Source organism: Takifugu rubripes, chromosome 8 (assembly GCF_901000725.2).
Source record: "Takifugu rubripes chromosome 8, fTakRub1.2, whole genome shotgun sequence".
Lineage (NCBI taxonomy): Eukaryota > Metazoa > Chordata > Actinopteri > Tetraodontiformes > Tetraodontidae > Takifugu > Takifugu rubripes.
The window spans coordinates 9642322-9663746 of NC_042292.1; the positions used below are offsets into that span (position 1 = coordinate 9642322).

Consider the following 21425-nt stretch of genomic DNA (forward strand, 5'->3'; position numbering starts at 1 on the left):
TGCACTTGATACAGTGAGAGACAAGGCATCTTTATTTTGCATCTCCATCCTAAATAAACCTGTCAGAGTCGATACAAGCAGGTAAATCTCATCAAACTCTTCCTTTAACCTGCTGAAAACCTTATAGTTTCACTGCAGCGTCAAATAAAGCTACTGACAGAAACTGATGGAACATCTATGGATGCATCTCTTCTGGGCAGAAACTGACGTTTAATGAAAGTTTTTCAGGAGTCAGGCAGGTGAATATTCATCACACATTTGATGGGGAAAATGTGGAGAGAACAATTAAATAATATCTCTTTGCTGCTGCTAACTGCCCAATTTAGGTTGATAGTGCCTCAAATTACAGTTGGTGGAAAATATTTTAAAGTATTTAGATTTAAATTAACTGATAAATGGAGGAAAATCAAGGTACTTTGTGGAAAATCAGATTTAAGTCTTGTCTTTTAATAACCTGTAAAAAAAATCAATTACATTGACATATGTGATGATAGAATGTTGCTCTGCCGTGTTTCTGCAGAGCCCCAAATGAAGAAAGAAAATGGAAACAAACTGTGGAGGAAAACACTTTCCGGTCTGCATCATCCACAGTAGATTCTCCATGTCAGAAGGTTGACAGGTATTAAAACAAAAACCACACTAAATTATGGGGGGAAAGAAAATCTGTGAAATTTCCTCAAAATCTTCCTGAAAATATTTAGTACATTTCCAAGAGAAACACAGAATTTCCTTAAATTGTAAGCAAAAACACAAATAAATAAAGATTTCGAGGAAAATAAACTTTTTTGAGAATTTTATCCATTTGACTTTAGGCAGGAACCAAAAGTCAGAAATCAACTTTTCTCTTCACAATGATCATAAAACAGCTTTGAAAGTTCTCATTTAAAGCCCTATAAAACGAAACAAAATTAGTTTAAACCAGAGGATTCATTTGAATAATTGCCGTTTGGTATTTATATCACTGGCACATTATACTTAAAGATCAGGAAGTTTAAGAAAAAAGGAACCTTTCTAAAACATGAAGGCAGCACAAAATCAGATTAAACCAGGTTCAGATATTTTTGACCGTTGCTGACAGATTTTTTTGACAGTAAAACTCTGCTTTGCCAGCTACCATAAAGCTAGCAAGAATGCTAACCTCTATATTTGCATCAACTTACATAACATATCATAACCTCTTGCTGTCATGACAAAGTAATGAAACACCTGTCACAGCATGTCCACAGACATGGAGACGCTCAAAATGGCTGCTGAAAGGTTACTGAAGGTCACCTGAGACTCATCGTGGGGAATCATCCTGTGTAGCACCATATAGAAAGGCTAACAAACAACATTAAAAAAAAATCATATTTACACAGACACAAAAATGGATGCCTTCTTTGGCCCGTATGGCCTCAGGAGAGTCTATCTCTTGGCGTGGCCGATGTAGCTGTTCTCGATGCACAGGACTGCGTACGCGCTCGAGCACCTGCCAGGGCGCTGCTGCAGGGGGTTGCTGCCGGCGTGAAGAGGCGCCGCCATGCCGTTCTGGGCCTGGTCACCAGAACGCCAGGCGTCGCAGAGGTCCTCCGTGTGCCTCTGCCCGGCACCAGTGGAGCCGTGCCACAGCATCTTCTCCGGCCTGGAAAGAAAGAGTTTTATTTCTTTTCGTTTTCCTCCGACTTCAGAAGTTTGTGATATTCTGCCGCTGCCATCACCATGCGCCATCGCTGAGGATGTCTCTGCCGTCGAACGAGTAGATGGGAACGTTGTCCTTTATTCTACCATCGTTAAAAATGGCATCCCAGCTGTCGAACAGAACCTCATCCTGATGACCAAACAAATCGGAAGGAGAGCAGATTCACTCAGGTTGGTGATTGAGATAAACTGAAATAACCTCATCATCAAAACTTCTAAAATGTGATTTTTATTTTTTTTTAAAATCCATCGTACCTTCAGGTTGATGATGGGAAGTCTGTCTCTGTCCCTTTTACCGACAATGCTGGAAAGATCCTGGAGTCTGGATGAGAGGAAGGCACGGAACGTTCCCTTCATTCCAATGGCCTGAGCTTGTGTGAAGCACAGGTAGTCAACACCACGGATCCCCCGCATAGCGCCGGTCTGAGGGGCGTTCAGGGCAATCAGGTGAAGCTGTGGGAATAATGCAGCGTCATCAGCTCTCTGGAGCAGCAAAACATGGAGCAGAAACATGAGCGTCGTACCCCCGGGCCTGAAGCGTGACGGTGGACTGGGGTTTCGGGAACGGGAGGTCTTCGTGGCGTGGTGACTGGGTAGCGGTGATACGGGTAGGTGGGCCTTTCCTGCGTGGTGTGGCTGGACCTACCGTCTGGCCGATTTATGCGCTCTGTGTAACTTGGATATCTGGGGTCGGTGGGGGCTGGGTACCGTGGATCTGGGTGATAGTGTGGATCTGGGTGGGTTGGTTGTTGGGAATGTGGGTCTTGTGGTTTGTGGTGTATCGGTGGATGTGGATCAGGCTGGACGGGGCTCTCAGGCTGGGGGGTGTTTGAGTCTGTTGAGTAAAGGACCACAGGGGGCGGTTCCACGGCAGCGACCTCGTTCTCCTGAAGACGACACGTTTGGCACACGTTAACACGTCACATTTGTGTTTTCGGAAGAGGAGAAGTAAGAAATGAGCCACTCACGTCTCCAGGAAGAGCGATATAGTTCCCCAGCTGGAAAGACAACAGTTGTGTCAACATTTGTAAAAAACAAACAAACTGAGAAGCTGCGAATTTTAGGATAAAAAACAATTTTTTTACGTAGACTTGGCGGACTCCCTCTCGGACCCTCAGGTAGAGATCTGTTTGGTCTATAACATAAACCAGAGAACCCTCCGGATGTCTTCTGGCAGTGGCTGCCATCGTATCATAGGTCCTGAACAACGACACCTGTAAACATAAAGATACCTGTGCTGTTTTCAAGGTTTTTTTTTCTAAAATAAAAGTCGGTTGTAAGTATGAACAATAATCATTTAATATACAAGATATATATCTTAGAAAAGCTGAATGTGTTCTTACTCCTGAGGAGATTCCAGGAAGCCCCGGTGTTCCAGGAGGTCCTGGTGGTCCTGTGACACTGACAGCTGCCATTCACACACAGGGAGGCGGGGCTTCGGTCAGACTTTACCTTAATGCCATCTTGGATATTTGGGTGTACGTATGATATAAACTCACTCCTCGAGTCCCAGGAGTCTCCAGTGTATGATCCTCCCGCAGGTCCAGGTGGTCCAGGTGGCCCTGGGGGTCCTGGCCGTCCATCGTAGCCTCTGCCTGGCTGACCAGGTGGTCCTTGAGGTCCTGGTGGGCCAATGACGGAGTCGCCTTTAGGGCCCTGAAGATACAGAAATAGGAAGTCATTTCTCTAGGTAGCAAATTCACCATAAATATAGACATGGAATTACAGGAGGTCCCGGCTGTCCAGGGTATCCAGATCCACCATATCGAGGATCATAGTATCCACTGCCCTGTTCTCCTTTCTCTCCTTTCAGGCCTGGACTTCCTGTTTCACCTTTCATCTCATTCTGGACAAAAAAAAAGCAAAATCAATAAGCACCAATGAAGTAGAGCAACAAACGACCAAATATGACTTAAACTGGTTGAACTGGTGAAACTTTGAGTCGAGAACTGGCGAAAGATTCGTCACTTACCTTCAAAACGTTGATATCAAAGTTTGAGCCTAAACCCGGAAATATAAAAACACGCTTTGTATTAAAATGGATTTCCCGTTGCTTCATTTGCTTGGTCATACGTTGGATTTACCCGATACTTCAACTCTTCCTGGTGGTCCTTGTTCACCTTTCTCTCCTTTCAAGTCTGCGTACAAAGAATTTCTTATTTGAAATCATAGTCATTATTTGTCATTATTTCTCTTGAACGCTGCAGGTTAATGAGAAAAGGGACCAGTATAAATGGCGTACCTGGTAAATACCTCCTGATGTCCTCAAACCCCTGAAACCACAACCATATATGTTCGTTAGTGATGTCCGGCTTTCTCCAAAAATCATCCGGAGATGTTTTCAGATCAGATCAACTCACACTGATTCTGTCGATGGGACCAGAAGCTCCTGGTGGTCCAGGGGGGCCAGGTGGACCAGGAGGACCCTGGAAAACAGAGATCAGAGCAACAAACACAACATGAATGAGGCAAAAGGGAGGGAGAGAGAGAGAGAGAGAGAGAGAGAGAGAGAGAGAGAGAGAGAGAGAGAGAGAGAGAGAGAGAGAGAGAGAGAGAGAGAGAGAGAGAGAGAGAGAGAGAGAGAGAGAGAGAGAGAGAGAGGCGGTAACTCACAGGGTAAGCGTATCCGGACCCACTGCCTGAGTCTCCCTTCAGGCCTTTGGCACCGTTGAGACCAGGTCGACCCTGCAATGACCACGATTTGTCACAAATATTCAGCATCATACACAAACACTTTCACCAACTCTGGATTCTGAGATGGACTCACTGGTCTCCCCGGAAGCCCGATCTCTCCCTTCTGGCCCGGAGGACCGTACGGACCCTGAAGAGTAAACAAGTTACGTCTTTAGCAAATACAAAACCTAAAGGTCAGCACAATTTATCTGTGAAGTGAGGAACTCACAGGAGGTCCCACAGGTCCAGGAGGTCCACTTTCACCCTGGTAACACACACACACACACACACAGATGCTGTAAACACTGACTTTTTTTTTAGCAAATGTGACACTTAATAAAGGTTTTTACCGGAAGTCCTGCCAGGCCACCGTGGTACTGAGGGCTCCCATCAGGCCCAATGATGATGCCGGGTTCTCCTTTCTGTCCCTAAATGCAGCATCGGGTTCAACTTTAGATCTGAGCTATCCAACATTTGTGTGCAGATTCTTTACAACCACACTTCCTATTTCCTTCATCTTTTAGCTCCTGAGAAGCTAAATTATTGGCTGAAAATCTTACTTTTGGGGCATATCCTGGAGGCCCCGAGTCTCCTCTCTCACCCTTTGGTCCCGCTGGCCCCTAGTTTTTTAAAACAAACAAACATAGAATTCTAAATTTTCATTCAAATTGGTCTTTTTACAGAACAAACTTTGATGATGATGATGCCACTTACTGGGAAACCTGGTCGACCTGGAACACCATGTCCACCCTGTAGGAGACAATGTGCCACAATGTGTAAGAATGCGACAATAAACTGTTTTTGAAGTCGTTCGGCGGGTTTTGTGGGGTTTAGATGGTGGAAGTGGTGTTGGGGCACTCACCTGCAACCCTTCACTCCAATAAACGTCATTATACTACAGCAAGACAAAGTTACGTCAGTTAGTGCGGAGGTGAACAGACTGGACCAGGAAGTGACTGTTAGTCAACATGAGTAACACAAACAGGAAGTGATGCACGATGGCGGCGGAACTGGCCGTGACATGACCGATGCACTAATGACACCAGATGTGACTCACATCATTTGACGACTGGTAGATGATTTGTCCCGGAGGTCCAGGAGGCCCCGGGGGTCCAGGTAGTCCACTGTCTCTTCCTGGTTGACCCTGATGCATTCAGGGAAATTTAAGTTGAAACAAGAAATGAAAAGTATAACAGGAATATTGTTTTGTTCTAGATCTATTTTTTTCATAATGACCCATATCAGGTTTATGAACAAACTGCTGAAGGATCACAGAGGGAGGAATCCTAAAAATGTCCCCAAGATCATTTAACAGACAAATCATTTCTTCTGATGAAATTCCAGACAACTCACCCTCTCCCCTTTCTCTCCTCTGTCTCCCTTTTCACCCTATAAGAGAAAATAAGCACTTTTTACACAAGAATATGTTTACTATTGTTTGCTTCTTATAGAGGGCCAACCTACCAGCTGCCCGGGAAATCCATCGATACCCGGTATCCCAGGAGGTCCTCGAGGGCCCTCTGATCCTTTCTCTCCATTGGAACCTGGGAAACCTGGTTTCCCCTGCAAACAAATGATGATTCATCAAGACAGAAATAAGAAAGAAAATGAAAAGTTCAAAAGAAAAACGCCATCTTGGTCAGACGTACAGGGAAACCTGCAGTCCCAGGAGGGCCCTGTGGGCGAGAAGACAAGACAACATCAACCATGAACTGTACAGACAGAGCAACTGACCCCAGAGCCAGGAACGGACCCTGAGGCCAGGATCTGACACTCGGAGCAGGATTTGTCCACAAGGTTGACTGAGTACCTGTGGTCCAGGTGGGCCTGCGAGTCCAGGTAAACTGGTGGTTTCCTCCAGTTCTTGGTCTCCCTGAGAGAACAGGGGAAATTCTTGGCTTGTGAAGCGGTTCTAATGTGTCTTAGCGGTGCCGAAAGATTCAAAACATCAAGAATTGGTACCACTCAGACCAAAAAACCTACAGAAGACAACAACAAACTGCATCCAAGGGAATCGAACACACTACTCACAAAACCTACTCCACCACGGTATGGTGGTCCAGGTGGTCCCGGGGGTCCTGCAGGTCCCATGGGACCAGGCAGGCCTGCTAGTCCAGTCTGGCCTGGTGAACCCACCCTTCCTGGCGCTCCCTGAGCACCCTGAGGAGAATAACAACTAGCCCAGTCAATTGTCATTGTTGCTTTGGCTTTCTTCAGAGCTCAATACACCAACAGCAACCTGATGCCAAATATTAAACTTCAGGACATGAGCTCAGATGATTTAGAAATGGAAACATAGACACATTTGACAGCAGGTTTGACCATTTACACCAGCAACACAGAGACGCTCAGCCCCCACAAAGCCAGTACACCACCGAGGACAGGGTAACGTAGGAGAGGAAGCCCTAGAGAGTTTCCCTAATGGAAGCAACAATCACGGAGGAAGGAAACTTCAATTCAGCTCTGCAGAAGCTCCGATGCTGATGGATGCGCCACACATTTGATCTGATTTAACACACCTTTTCTCCAGGTATTCCTGGAAGACCAAGATTGCCACTGTCACCCTGGTGGTCAATGAGAAGATTGCATGTGTTTTAACCAGATTCCACCACGCTGATGATGGGGTGTATGAAACATTGATTTATCTGTTGATTTGTAGTCTGGGGTCAACAGGTAAAAATCTGATTTATTTCATTTTTATGAAATCTGAATTATTTTATTTTTATTTTCAAATTGTAAATCTGCCAAATTATTGTCATCACGATTGGCCGGAAATGTTGTTTAATTCTAGGATCTACTGTTCTGATTCGTTCTCTTTAACATGAATCAGCAAAATAAAACAATTACATTGATATTTCAACATATCTGAAATTTCCAAATGCTGCTGATGTTCTGATCTTACCTTTACTCCAACCAGCCCTGGTTGACCTCGAGGACCTGGAGGACCAGGAGGACCCTGAGGCAGAAAACATTTAATTACATCATTTAAAAATAACCAGTTTCTGTGGTTCTTACTTGTGTCTTTAGTACAGATACTCACAGGGAGACCAGGAGTTCCGTCCAGTCCTGGTGGTCCAGGAGGTCCAAAACCTATTGCTCCATTGGGTCCGAGTGCCACTGAAGTCCCAGGAATTCCCGGGGGCCCGGGAAGGCCTGGGGGGCCTGGAGGACCTTGGGCACCCTGGATAATAACGTACTGATAAGGTTTCATCACACACAACTTCCCAAGTTGAACTAGTCAGGTAACAACCGTACCCGGAGTTTCTCCATATCTGAAAATCCTGAGCCCTCCATGTCAAAAAATGTCGATGTCTATCGGGACAATAAATCAATAAATCAATAAGACAAATCAAGACAAAAAGATGGTTGTAGCGTTGACATACTTGGCGGTCACCAGCTCCAGGTCCAGGAGGTCCTGGTAGACCGGGGGGTCCTCTGGGCCCTGGCTGACCTTCTCCAGGATCTCCCTTGAAAACAAGTTATTGATTAAATGAAAATAACAATCAAACTGACCATTTTCAACGTCTCCACACTGAGTAAAAACCTTTTGGCCTTTGGAACCAGGATTTCCTGGAGTTCCTGGGACCCCTTGTGGTCCAGGGGGGCCCTGAGAACAAGAACCAGATTACATTCAAAATCATAATTTTTGAGAAAATCCTCACTTTAGAGGATCTCATAGTCTTACATCTTTCCCGTCTTCTCCTGGATCCCCCTACGGGATAAAATAATTTAATTAAAGAGGATTTGAATATCTTGAAAATTAAGTTTGTTTACTCTCTAGTCTGGACTCACAGGTAATCCATCAGATCCTGGTGGGCCTACAGGTCCAATTAAACCCGGCAACCCTGGTGGTCCAATGGGTCCAGGTTCATGCTGCACAACAGATCCATTCCCACGTTGAACCACCGTCGCTGCAGGACCAGGGGGTCCAGGGAGGCCAGGCGGACCAGGAACTCCAGGTTCTCCTTTTTTACCAGCATATCCGGCACCCAAACTTCCCTGTGGAGACATACTCAAGATAAATAAATGGAAGATTTAAAATATGGCAACATGTGTAACTGCGTCCTCAAAGAAGACAAACCTGAGTTAAATGTGATGCTAGTTGGGATTAACATGCTAATAAACGAGCTGAGACCTGTTGGGAAGTGGTGAAATACTTCCCCCTAACTGTTGTCTTCAAAATTAGCTCAGTTTACCAAACAGAACCAGATCTGTTAGCTTTAGCTTCTAAAATCCCTTTAAAAAAAGAAGCAGATCAGACTCAACAAGACTTACCTTTTGACCTTTGTCTCCCTAAAAAAGGAAATCAGATAAGTTGAATTTGTGGTAAAAGCTGAAGTAAAATGTTTGTCTTTAGTTAGTTAGTTAGTCTTCAGCATCTGTTCTCACCTTCGACCCCTTTTCTCCCTGAAAACAAAACCAAAAAACATGTGAGTATATCCGATGCAATCAATCACAGATCGATTTTTCATGATTGTTTACATTTGGTCCTCCGCTCTCTGATGATAAACGAGTCCCCAAACCCGGCTCTCCCTTTGGTCCCACAAGGCCAAGATCCCCCTTCGAGCCTCTCTCTCCTCTGTCGCCTTTCTGCCCTTTTTCGCCAATGGTACCTGAACGCAACATCAAACAATAAAGCAACAAAGGATTGGTGCCAAAGCATTAGCAATACGGCAAAAAACGGAATAAATAACATTAAAAATATATATTTAAAACACCTAGACAAGACTGTAGGAATTAATAATGAAAAACATCAAAACTTTTCGCTAGCAAGTTAAAAAAAAAATCTCTTCCTCGCCCTCCTGGGCGGTGCCTCCTTCCTTCAGACTCGGGTCCTCTACCAGAGGCCCGGGAGTCTGAGGGTTCTGCGGAGGATCTCAGCTGTTCCGAGGACTCTTCTGGACAGAGATCTCTGATGTAGTTCCTGGTATCTGTCGGAACCATCTACTAAGCGTGGGGGTTGCTGCCCCTAGTGTCCCGATCCCTACTGGGACCACTGTGGCCTTCACACCCCACCTTCTCTATCATGTATATGTAGTATTTTTCACCATAAATCAAAGAGAAAACGTGCATCTCAGGTACTGGAGTCCATACAGGACAGACCGTCCGCCAGGGGGCACCACAAACCAACCAAACCCATGAACCTGATTGAGACCCTGCAGTCAAAACTCTCCTCTGACGTTCAGGTCCAGACAGGACTGATCCGCATATTTCGGAATGAAATTGCTACGACGGCAGCTACGCCGTGACTCAGAGCTTCCACCTCCGTCTCCTCCTGCCCCGTGTGTTTAGTTACCTGTCAGTCTCTGTGAGGCCGTGACTGGCGGTGCAGGTAGAGGCTGGAAGGAAGGAGGGGTAGTCTGGAAAGACAGTTCATTACACACAGAACACGCATTACTGGCATGAACACACCAGACCAGATGGTTCCTTATCAAAGCTGCAGGAATGAAATCTAACAGGGACCTTTAGCGTGGATTCCGTCTGCTTCACCACGCCGCCATCGCCACTGCCGAAGTCTCCGGAGGCCTTAGAGACACAGACAGACGCAAACTGTCAGTGTTGGACAGGCAGAAGTGTTGTTCACGGTTCCTGGAGCAGAAGGACTCACGGTGTCAGAATCATCCTCATCGTCACACAGACGTTCAGCCGCCTGAGGGTCCCCCACCACCTTCAGCTCCGACATGTCGCCCTGACCACAGAGACGCCACTTATGCTTTCAGAAACAGGCTGGATCCTGACGCGAAAATCTGACATTTTAGACGCATTTTAGTTAATGACACAGGTGTGGTTTTACCCTGAACCTGTCAGCGTCAGCGTTTCCTGCCTGGCCCACAAAGATCTTTGCCTCGGGGTCCAGCTCCATGGGATCAGGGGAGCGTTCGAACCGGACCATCTGGGGCTCCGACTCGCAGCCGTGGTAGAAGGTCACCTGATCCTCATAGATGGATAAAGAAAAGCGGGTCCAAGAGTTCGCCAGGCTCGGCACCTCAAAGCTGGCGGCTTCGTACGAAGCCTCGGAGTCGGGCTCGGTGTAGAAGAACTGCACCTTCTGGCGACCCGCCCGCTCGCCACTCAGCTTCACGCCCACGTACACGAGCTTCTGCGGCCCGTCGGTGATGGAGAAGAGGACGGCGGCGGCGGGGGAGGAGGGCCTGACGTTGAAGATCAGGGAGAAATGGCGATAGAAGGGGTTTGGGACGTGGGCCAGAGCCAGTTGACCGGCCGTCGCTTTGGCATTGAAGCTGAAGCTGACCTGCCCCCTCGGCCCGTAGGACCTGTTGAGCCCGGACGGCAGGTCCCCGATCAGCTGGAGCAGAGAGACGCCGCTCTCGGCTGTGGGGAAGAGTTGGAGATCAGAACAGTTCAAGTGCAGCTTTGACCCCAAACACACACACACACACACACACACGCAGTTATGTGCAGCCTGATGCACAGACAGGACCTGCGAGCTGCGGGGGGACGGTCAGGACCACGGGAACCTCGACACACATGTTTTTTTAATCACAAACGTGAACAGAAATTTTCAGAAGCGTGAGTCGTCGGGCTGCTCTAGAGATTACTCTAATCAGCCTCATCAAAGTTACAGATTCAACCTGAAACCTGCTCACGTGGCTCTGGCCGTCCCCCTTCAGCGATGTGTTGATGGTGGCGCCACCTAATGGACGTGTTTGCAACCTGCCATTAAATGTTAATCACTGGAAGCTGTGTTTCACCACTGAAGGTGAATTCACTCACTGAAACAGGTCTAAAACTAAACATGCTGACACTGTTGCTACTGAAATGCTAATGCTAACGCTGATGCTAATGCTCGATCCTGGTTTCACTGGTTCTATTTCAGTTTCTGCTCTCTGGGGGATCTTAATGGAAAACTGCTGACATGTCAGTTCCCACAGATTCGGGAACCGCTCTTAAACGTTAGCGAGGGCCCCCGGTTCCGACATCTCCAGAGGACGCCTCACATGTGCGTTAACGGGGGAAAGTCACAGGGTTTCTGGGGGATTTTTAAATGATGGGAATGTTTACAGCGCGTTCTCACGTCGTCTTTAACAAAGACCAGCTTGAGCTTTTCGAAACGCGTTCACACGGCGGCCATTTCCTGTGACATCACCCTAAAGTGAGCGGGCTCACCCACGTGCTGATGTGAGAGAACCCGACAGGAATAAAGACAATTTATTCATGTTTTCCACAAAAGAAAGTTGTGATTAACGTTAAAACTATTAAGCTTAATAAGGAAAGAGAGGACTGGAACAGGGAACCAGGACTTTCCCTCCTCGGGGTCTGAGGGTCGGCTGGTTCCACAGAGGAGGGACGAGCAGAACACGTTCTCACACTCGGGAGCGGTTCCGTGAATGCTGCCTTGTGTCTCCAGCCTGGATCTGCTGGGATTTGATCCAGTCGGAGCCCCGGCGTCTCCCAGCGGACACCTGCAGTGGGTCCAGCTGCCGCAGCTGTTTGACTGATCCGGCGGCTCCGCTGGTGCAACTTTCTTCGGGAGAAAACCCGATCTCACATCTGACTCCGTTTACCGTGGGGGCTTTTCCCAGTGCTAATCCACTTTGGCTCTGCCCAGCATGACCACGGCTCTCCCACAAACCGGACCCTCCGGCTGGGCGGAGGTTCCCACGGACGACGGCGCGGGTCGTTACGTAACGCCACATTGTCCTGATTTCTTTATCAGACTGACCTGGGATCTGATTTTTTTTTCCTTTGTCTCTCAACCACAAAGAGGAAACTGCAGCAGACTCGCTCTGGAAGCAACACACACACACACACACACACACACACACACACACACACACACACACACTAAGGCCTCCAGCAGGTGATGGAGGACCACACAGCTCAGCTCAGAGGGGGACACGCCGGATTGGACCCGGGGAACTTCCACGTTCCCAACAGTGATCCGGTTGTGCTTCCGTTCTGCAGGGAGCAGATGTTGGCTGTTGCTGTTTCCACACACACACACACACACACACACACACACACACACACACGTGACCTTCAGCCACATTTCACGGCAGAACGAGCTCACGTTTGCGAGGGTCTCGCGATCTCCAGCAGGTTTCCACTCGGAAATGTGATCTGAGCAAAGAGAACTGATGTGAACGCGCTCAGCAGGTCAGAGCGGCTGCTAAGACCCGTTAGCATCAGCTAACGTCAGGCGACAAAAGGTCAAAGGTGAAGAAAAAAACCAGTATCTTCAGCCGATGGAGGTAAACGAATGTGGCACTAAACGTCCTGACTGGCACCGAGCAACTGAACTCCCACCCCAATTAAACCAGTAGCAGCTGTGCCGTTAACCGTTCTACCCTCTTGGGACAAACTGGACTGTGGTTGGTAGTTTGACGCTAAATTAAGGCATCGCAGCTGCGAAGAAAAAGCACTTTAATCCGCGTTGGAACAAACAAAGTCGACCGCCTGCTGATTAATTGATCCCTGCTCAGTCTGGATGAGATGTTCTCAGTGAGAACCATGGCTAGCTAACTAGCTAGTTAACCGTGTTTACTAGACAGCATGTCGAATTATTGCTCATAAATATAAACTAATACAATTTTAGCATTTTCATTTAGTAATTGATTTATTAAATGAATGTAATTTTTTCACTGAGGGTTTGTTGAATTAAAAGCTCATGACCCAGATATTTTACTGGCATTTTTTGCTCCACGGCTCATCGTTAACTGAAATTCCAGTCAAACCACATTAAAAGGTCTTAAAATTCTCAGACTGTGATGAAAAGGCTAATTTTCTGCTCTGACACCCCCCCAGCCCCATTTAACTCTTCCTCCAACGGTTGGGCGAACACTGGGTCACCGCCCTTCAAGTCGCCGTGACCTCCGACCTCCGGAAGAGACGTTGTGCCGCCCCGTCTCATCAGAGTCAAAAGGCTCCGTTGTGCCTCGCCACCACTGCCGCCATCGTAAATGTCACCTCCCCGGCACAGATGGCCCGATTGTGCTCCTCCCAATTCAATCACAACTTTGCTCAAAAACCTCCTCGACTGGCCAGCCGATCACCTGCGGCTCGCTTCCGTTTAAGGTAACAGAGGGGAAAGGACAGAATCACAGAGGTGTTCAGACTAAATAAGGCAAAAAAGAAACGTATTTTAAAGTTTTACATGGAAAAATGAGGTTAATTCTCTGAATTTTAAACCTAAAAACATTTCAAACATTTGTGATTTTGGTATTCCGGACACAGGATGAGTTCAGTTGATCTGAATCTTCCTGTGGGAAAAGTCCTCAACCCTCAGAGTCTGTGTGCTAACAATGTTGGCCTGTCCGGGCCTCCGTACAGCTGGATTTATGAGGCTACTAAAAGTCAGGATGAGGGTCTCTGGAGCTCCAGGGCTTCCTGTTTTTATGCTTTATTCCACATCCATGTGCTGAAACACAAAAGACTCTCGGTATCAGTACGGTGGCTCTGAGGGACAAAAATCAACAGAAATCTTTTCCTTCGCCAAAGGTTGTGAAATATTGTATTATTATTACTATGCAAATAACCAACAGATTGTAACATTTGTGGCATTAGCTAGCATTGTCAGCTAGCATGGTGAGCTGGTGTGGCCCAGCATTTCTTGTGGACCTGCAGCAACAGTGGCTCAATTGAAACTCTGATGCTGATTTACAACCATCAGACAGAAAAAAGGCCAGAAGAGAAAATGGAGTTTCTATTTTCAGGGGACTCGACCCTTTCAGTTAAAGTGTCTTAATGTGGAAATGTTTTTATTCATTTGAGAAAACCGGATGAAGGAAAATGATCAAGACCTTGAGAACCTGACAGTGTTTCTATTGCTGAACATTTAAAAAAAACAAAAAATTGCAGGTGCAGTTTGACGGGACAGTGAAGGCATCATGCAGCCTGAACAGTGATATGATCTCCTCATGCGCTGGTGCCCGGCAGCATCGCGGGGACATGTGCAGTGATCAGCTACAACGCTCTCTCTGCATGTTTTAACCCATCAGACTGCAGACTGGTTACACTTTACATTAGCAGCAACATTTGAGCGCTTCCAGGCTTTGGTATGTTGTAGAAATTCAGCCTGCAGAGACTTGAAACCTGCCAGAATCATCATGTTTGCTGTTAACAATTCAGATCGGCCTGCGCCTTCTGCCAGGGCAAAAATATGCAGCTTGGATGAAAGCAGATGTAACCCTGCCTTTCCTTATCACCACACAAATACACCAAATAGAATGAATTACGACACTATTTCACTGTTAATAAACAAGTCTTCATGTAGCCTAAAGCTAGCATTCATTTGAAGAGAATTCTTAAATGTTTGGAGGATTCTGAAGTCACGTTAATTCACCTAGATGTTTTGTTTTAATGCTGCCGAAACTTTTAGATGAAATTCAAACCCATTTAATAAAAGAACTATAAATACTTCTAGCATTTAGCGTCTGCTAGCATTTAGCTTTAAACATACAAGACATCTGTCAGTGGCTGGAAATGTATAAATCAGCTGGCAGGCTAACACACGCTAAAGTCTCTACAGGTTGAAGAAACTACACAAGCAGAACTAGCAGTGCTAACCAACTCTGTACATCCTGTTAGCGTGTAGACGTAGAAGAATAACTGACATAATTGCTCCCGACGTGTTTATCTTAGATCGATGAAACTCTTTCCAGTTTTACCGTCCTAAGTTGGCCATAATGTAAAGTACTTGCAGTTGCATTGAGAACGGCTAAAACATGCATGCTAACGGTTAGCCGGGCAAAGCTACTCAGCACAGCAGCACACATGGTGATTGATAGACGTGACATCGGGTTTAAAATGTATGTCCACTCGGGATACATTCTAACCCGCCGAGGTTACCTTTCCAGTTACTAACGGACAAGCAGGTGGGATGGCTGCGCCCGGGCGCCACATCTGGCAGGAGGTGGCACTCCACAGGCAGCCGCCCGTTATCCAGGGACGCCCAGCAGCTGTCCCGCAGCGTCTGGCAGAAGCTGCGACAGGGCAGCGGGGCCGGGGCCGAGCACCTGGGCGCCAGCAGGAGACAGAGGAACCACTCAGCACTGGGGTGACACCCCTTCCTGGCCAGCCACGCCCACTCCTTTAGGACCGCCCCCACCTGGTCCACAGAGGTGTGGTTGAAAACGTTGGGCAGCGTGAGCGACTGAGGACGCTTGGCCGAGCAAATGGGCCAATCAGAAGGGACGGGGAGACAAGGCGGGCGGGAGGCGTCGGCGCGGCCGCCGTCGGGCGCTTTCGTGTAATTTGAAAGACGCTGAGCGGCGCCGACAACGCTTGTACTGTTCGGAACAATCATCAGCGACTCTTCGCTTGACCCCGCATCAGCAGCGGGTCCTGACCCAGACCCAGAGCCCTCGGGCCCCCCCTCCCCTCTCGATGTGTTTGCATTACCCGTGCGGTTGGGATCCACCTTCTCTGTCACTTCATGGGTATTCCTGGCGGTCGCGTTCCACGCCTCAACAAACTTACGGATCCCGGAGGCCATATCGAGGAGCTCCTCTCCGATCCCAGACAGGTCGTCATCCTCCTCCTCCTTCGTGGCGTTCGTTGGGGTCACGGCAGCGCTCGTGGGCCCCGCCGGCGTGGTGCTGGCGTTCGTTATCAGCACCTCGGTTGGGGACTCCGTTGTCTTTTCTTCCTGGTTTGACGACCAAAACCAGGACTCACAGGTCCCTGTGCAGAGAACCAAGAAAATGGCCAAGGTCTGGATCCGGGACATGGCGCCAGCACCTCTGCTCGCCGCTGCTCGATGCTTCCGTCCACGCCGCCGCAGAGCTGCTGAGCGTCCAGCGACTGGGAGCAGCCTGGACTCTGTGCGGCCCTCCCTCTGGACCTCCTCATGAACGAGGGGAGATCCACGCTGGAGGCAGGCTGAAGAACGTCCCCCCCATGCCCTGCCCCTGCGAGGGTCCCCAAGCAGGCAGAGACACGCCCACAGGAAAATGGCACGGAATAAAATTCCTCCTTTTCATCCACAAACCTCGGAATATTCTGGGAATCTTCTGAAGAGGTCCGAAGGACACAAACCACAAACGAGTCTTAGTTATGAAAACAAACGCGACGGTTAGCTTTACGAGCTAACCCGCAGGCACGGGGGTGGAGGTCACAAGGTCAAGTTAAGGATGACGTCGTCGGAAAGATGATGATGATGTCGGAGGATGACGCAAAAATCTGATCAGATTCACGGTTTTGCTGATCGACATCAGCGGCGGCGGCGGCGTGACGGATGACAGAGCGACGGCAGCTGAGCCCGCCGGCCAGGACGGATCTGATTGGATGTCTTACGCTCGGCTCCCTCGGGGCCGCCGCTGATGCCTCATCTGAGAAAATCCTCGGGAAAACCGCATCACTTCCAGGTTCCCACAGATGCAGAAAACCATCTGCCTCCTCCTCGCAGCCCCGGGTGCCCCCATCCCGCTCCTGATAGCCTCCTCATCAGCCGAGCCTGAACCTCCAGCTGTTCCACATTCCAGACCTCCCACGCCATCTCGCCACCACGTTCCCAGATTCAGGATCATCCCAGCATCCGGACCCAATGATTCCTGCTCACAAAAGTCTTTAAGGAAAAACCTCCAGATGCTTCGGCTGCGTGACGTCTGCTGCTAATGCTAATTATTGATCCTGCAGCAGGTCTGAGATACTGAGGACAACGTCTCAAAAAGGTCTTTAGACTTTGGACATTTGTCTTCTTCCGAGAGATTTCGGGGGGAATTTTTCTTGATTGTCGCTCTAAATATCGTCCATAAAGTCAGACAGAAATGTTGACATGACATTTCAGGTCAGCGTTCCCATTTGACCTTTAACCTTTCACCACCGAGCAGCTGTTCGGACCCGCACATTTCAGGGTAGGCAAACGCACCACGGGGTTCTGCCGGACCGACTTTCTCACTGTCAGTGAAGGCATCACGCCACATTCCAGGGCCACAGCTGCGGCCGATTGTCTTCCATTAACGGCAGTTCTCCCAGAATGCCTTTCAGCAAGTGGCCTGATTGACATCCACCTGTTCCCAGTCAAACCACCATAACCAGCTGCTGCTTCATGACTGGGATTTTCCTCAGCTCGTGTCCGAATATTCCCACCGCCGGCCTGAAGCCACTTTCATCCAAAACAATTATCAAGATCTAAGATGGAAACAGAGACGTGATCTCTCCCAGTATTCCCAGTCCTCCCATTACATGCTGCCTGTGTCCATCAAAAGCCCTTGTGAAGCTTGGCGACAGCTGATAAACACTCTGGTAACCGTGGTGATGTGCAGCGTACCCAGCTGAGGGGGCGGAGCTAAAAGTAGAGGTGTTCTGGTTGGTAAATATTCATTTGGGGGTTCAGGTTGAAGTTTTGTAATAAGTGAAAGGACAGAGGGAGACGACGGACAAAAAATCCCATTTGCACGACCTCGAGATGAGAGGTCGCACTGACCTTTGACCCCCATAATCACATCAGTTCAGTCTTCCGCGCTGAGATTTAAACACAGCTGACAAAAAAAATCCCTTGAAGCATCTTTAAGGTGTCATGTTCCAACTTTAGCCTCTGACGTGACCTTGACCTTTGACCCTAAACTCCAAATGGATTAATTGGAAATTCCCAGAAAGTCACAAATGTCCCAACGATAAAGACTTTTTTTTCCTTCTTTTTTAGAATGTTGTAGTGGACGTTTAGGACGGAGAAGACAGTGGAATGTCTCAGTGGGTGACGGGAGGACATTTTCACAGCCTCCACGGCTCGAACAATCAGCTTCTGTGTGGAGGAGACGTGTCAGGGGAAACGTCTGAGGGATTAGGAGCTGTCTGAGGGGCTATCATCCAGGATTTAGACGCATTCTCCGACCTTCTCACCTGTCACAGGTGTGTTTCTGCACCTTGAGCCTGCAGAGACGTGACAGTTTAAATTCCAAAGGTCCACAGTTCCTCATCTTCCTGCAGACTCGGTTTATCTCAGCTAAAGCTGGAGCTGCATCGCCGTCGTCGCCGTGGTTGCGGGTCCAAAAACAAGAGAAGGGTTCCCCCAAAAGTCCCTGATAGAAGTGCTTGCCCATGGTCCCAGAATAGGGAACTAGCTCCTCCAAAAGTTCTGGCGCAGCAACCAAATCCGCTCAGGAGACCATGAATAAGTTTGTTACTGACAAACTAAAATCTGGCGCTCGCGAACGCGGCGGCCATCTTTCCCGACACATCGGAGGCCTGAACACATATTCCTGAGGTGACCTTTGAACCTCAACAGCACACATTGGCAAGCCCCTCCCCCTTTTCAATCTCAGCTAATTAACAGCAGTGTGGGGTTCAGAGGAGCCGAGGGAAGGTGTCACGTGTTGCATGATGGGAGTTCAGCGTGAAGTTGGGCTGAAAAACACTCTTGACCAGACAGGAAGAGAACGTGAACAAGCAGCTACTGTCTGCTTCCCATATGGTGGCCTGGAGGAGAAACTGAAGGAATTCTAGGCGAGATAAACGACAGCTGAAATTTATGTCTGAACAAGGAGCGTCTTTTTTTCCTGAAAACAGCAGAAACTCCAACAGAAGGAAACAAAGATTTAAAGGATTTTCTCTGGTTTTTTTGTTCATTTGTCAGTTCTGCAGGAAAAAGAAATGTAATAAATCAGCAGAGAGAAAAAATTGAAATGAATTCAAACTAAAATTCTGCCACAAACTCCCAAAGGAGAATAAAGTGTGTTTAGGGGGTAGTATTAGGCTCCTCCCACTGGATGCCACCCAGCCTAATGTCGACATAGCGCTGGAATTTTTCAGGAATTCAGAAACATCCAAATCAAAATTTATTCTTGAACATATTTCAAGCTTCTTGCAGCATCTGTGACAGCCTGTCATCAAAAGTTAAGGATGCTTAAACTACATTAATCTTCTAGAATCCAGAAAATCTGAACTTTAAGCCCTCAGTTGTTTTGAAAAAAAGTCTAAATATGGTAAAATATGGTGACCACGACTGAACTCTGGTCTGCCCCTAGTGGTGAGAGTTGGTTTAGCAGCATTTGGGTTCACACTATGTTCACCATGGAATCATTTTTCATTTGAAAAAAATCATACAGATTTTGGATTTTCAGCGCTGTGGGGGAAAAAAAGACCGTCATTTAATGTTTTGAATTTTTATTTGTCCCTGACAAAATTTTGAGGTAGTTTTAAAAACAAAAGGCTCAAGAAAAAAGCAGATTGCTGCTGGATAAAGACAAATGATCCCTCGACATTGAGAGTAGATCTTAAAGCAGGTGGCAGCAGTGGCGGCACGATCACCAGTTTTAACACCTCAAAGCCGCCAGCACCTCCTGAGGGCCCCACAAGAAACAAAACATCCACCTCTGAATCAGGACCCTACCCAGTGTGTGACTGTCTGCAAATGTTCAGGGGACAGAAAAGATACTGCAGCATTAAATCGCACCTGAAAACAGTCTCCACTGACCGGAAGTGTGGATCCGATAACAAACACGAGGCTAAAATGAAAATTCCAGGAGATCTTTCAAGGATTCTTGTGCTTGAAAATGCTTCAATCTAAATAAAATCAAGATGGAAAGAAGTCTGTGGAGCTCCGTTTAAAACGTGGATATTTTTAGCTCTGAATGTTCAGCAGCACCGTCCACACCTGGCTGACATCACGCATGAACCGATGCTTGGAACATGAGCTGATGCAGATGGTTGAATTAGGTTAGGTTAAACACACACACACACACACACACACACAACTTGAATGATTTCATATTTCATGCAGCGTAACTGCAGAGAAGCAGAATTTCTGCGCGTTTCTCAGCAAACTGCGTCTGTCTGAGGACCTTTTGCTGGACTCCCCAACTTGAAAGGACGGTGAGGGTTAAAGTTGGGAGAGTGTGTGTGCTAGTGTGCGTGCACGTGCGTGCGCGCATGTGTTGGCACAGGCAGAATTAGAGAATGATGTATGAAGTGTGGCTGAGAAGCCCCAAAGAAGGGAAAGTCTAAGAAAAACCACAAATCACAGCCCTGTTAAAAAGCACACACACACACACACACACACACACACACACACACATTTTAACCCACAGTCCTTTCAAGTTGGGGAGACCAGCAAAAGGTCCTCACTTTGGTTGTAAGATGCACATTTGGAGCTGATAAAGCTCTAATTGTTCTCACAACTCTGCTGATGGAGCCCAACAAACTTTCCAAGACTATGATTTTCAGACAAGTTCAGACTCAAAGCAACGCAACCCGGTTGCGCCCGTCAGGTCACGTGACAGCAGCAACTCCATCGGAATTCTCCATCGGAAAACTGTTTCCAATTAACTATAATAATCCAAAAATAATATATATATATATATATATATATATATGCATACATCTGCCCGTCGTTGCTTCATTTTCTTAAAAACTGATTTGCAATTTCCTCGATTTGTGTTTCTTCAAAGATGCTCATATTTCAGGAGATTAACAGATGAGTTGAGATGACAAAGAGATTACCTCCGTTTGATTCCATCCGAGCCAGCGTCACCAGCAGCAGCACGCGCAGCCACCTGAAGACGCGCATTCTCAACGCGGCCAGTTTAACAACAAACAAAAAAACAAACAAGCAAACATCCGGTCAGGAGCGAAGAAGCAGCAGGCTCATCACTCACGGCAGCGCGTGGACACACTGGAGGATCGCGTGCCGCCCCTTCCAGCTGCCGCCTACCTGCACAGCTTGCGCGCACCTGCGCGTCAAAAGCACGAGGCGCGTGGCAAAGATGGCATTTCCGGTGGGGCCTTTCAAACTAAAAGACCATAAATGTCAAAAAGTTACAGTATGCCAGTTAAAATTACTGATTTTAGAAGCATTATTAATTTTATAACAACGATTAATACATTTTAAGTGGACAAATACATTTTTAATCTGGGATAAACTATGAATAAACATCTGATCTAAACGTGTTTTCCCTAGAACTCTTGGCTTTTGTGCGAATGATGTATTTTTCTGTGATAAATGTATTTTAAACACACAAAGAATCTGTGTGATGGACTAATTTCAACCAGGTCAGGCTCTGTGTTCAGACATGTCTTTAATGGTACCGGCCCGTAATCTGGATTAGTGGTGAAAAAACTGACGATGACAGATGTTCTTCCTTTACAAATGAAAGAAAACTTTGCTTTTCTGAAGT

General features: G+C 47.4%; 1 protein-coding gene across 6 annotated transcripts; it reads right to left on the reverse strand.

Annotated features, from left to right (window-relative positions):
- Window positions 1-9: 9 nt before the first annotated feature.
- Window positions 10-20940, reverse strand: LOC101069747 (collagen alpha-1(XVIII) chain-like). Of its 6 annotated transcripts, none has more exons than XM_029840147.1 (42): window positions 20752-20940; window positions 10145-10683; window positions 9959-10039; window positions 9814-9876; window positions 9647-9710; window positions 8833-8963; window positions 8740-8757; window positions 8626-8643; window positions 8143-8349; window positions 8036-8062; window positions 7895-7957; window positions 7734-7817; window positions 7606-7662; window positions 7391-7531; window positions 7253-7306; window positions 6870-6914; window positions 6382-6510; window positions 6161-6223; window positions 6000-6026; window positions 5815-5913; window positions 5704-5739; window positions 5408-5494; window positions 5213-5245; window positions 5065-5100; window positions 4911-4970; window positions 4701-4778; window positions 4580-4615; window positions 4445-4498; window positions 4291-4362; window positions 4038-4103; window positions 3920-3950; window positions 3762-3815; window positions 3650-3678; window positions 3404-3523; window positions 3177-3333; window positions 3021-3085; window positions 2763-2891; window positions 2646-2675; window positions 2202-2564; window positions 1933-2130; window positions 1698-1807; window positions 10-1621 (listed from the first exon to the last, which is right to left on the reverse strand). In XM_029840147.1, the coding sequence occupies exons 1-42, from the start codon at window positions 20816-20818 to the stop codon at window positions 1405-1407; spliced, it is 4038 nt and encodes a 1345-aa protein (XP_029696007.1). In that variant the 5' UTR covers window positions 20819-20940; the 3' UTR covers window positions 10-1404. The 6 variants fall into 6 exon arrangements, with proteins under 6 accessions (XP_029696007.1, XP_029696003.1, XP_029696006.1 ...); XM_029840143.1 differs by lacking the exon at window positions 20752-20940 and adding an exon at window positions 15160-16186; XM_029840146.1 differs by lacking the exon at window positions 20752-20940 and adding an exon at window positions 15790-16184.
- Window positions 20941-21425: the final 485 nt, after the last annotated feature.

What these genes read in the sequence shown, in the direction of transcription:
- LOC101069747 (XM_029840143.1), bottom strand. Translation starts at nt 16,039, where the DNA reads ATGTCCCGGATCCAGACCTTGGCCATTTTCTTGGTTCTCTGCACAGGG. An exon ending in CTGGAGCTGGTGACCGCCAA is followed by an intron (nt 7,663 to 7,733) that starts GTATGTCAACGC and finishes TTGTCCCGATAG; the next exon opens with ACATCGACATTTTTTGACAT. An exon ending in TCGGGCTTCCGGGGAGACCA is followed by an intron (nt 4,363 to 4,444) that starts GTGAGTCCATCT and finishes TGGTCATTGCAG; the next exon opens with GGTCGACCTGGTCTCAACGG.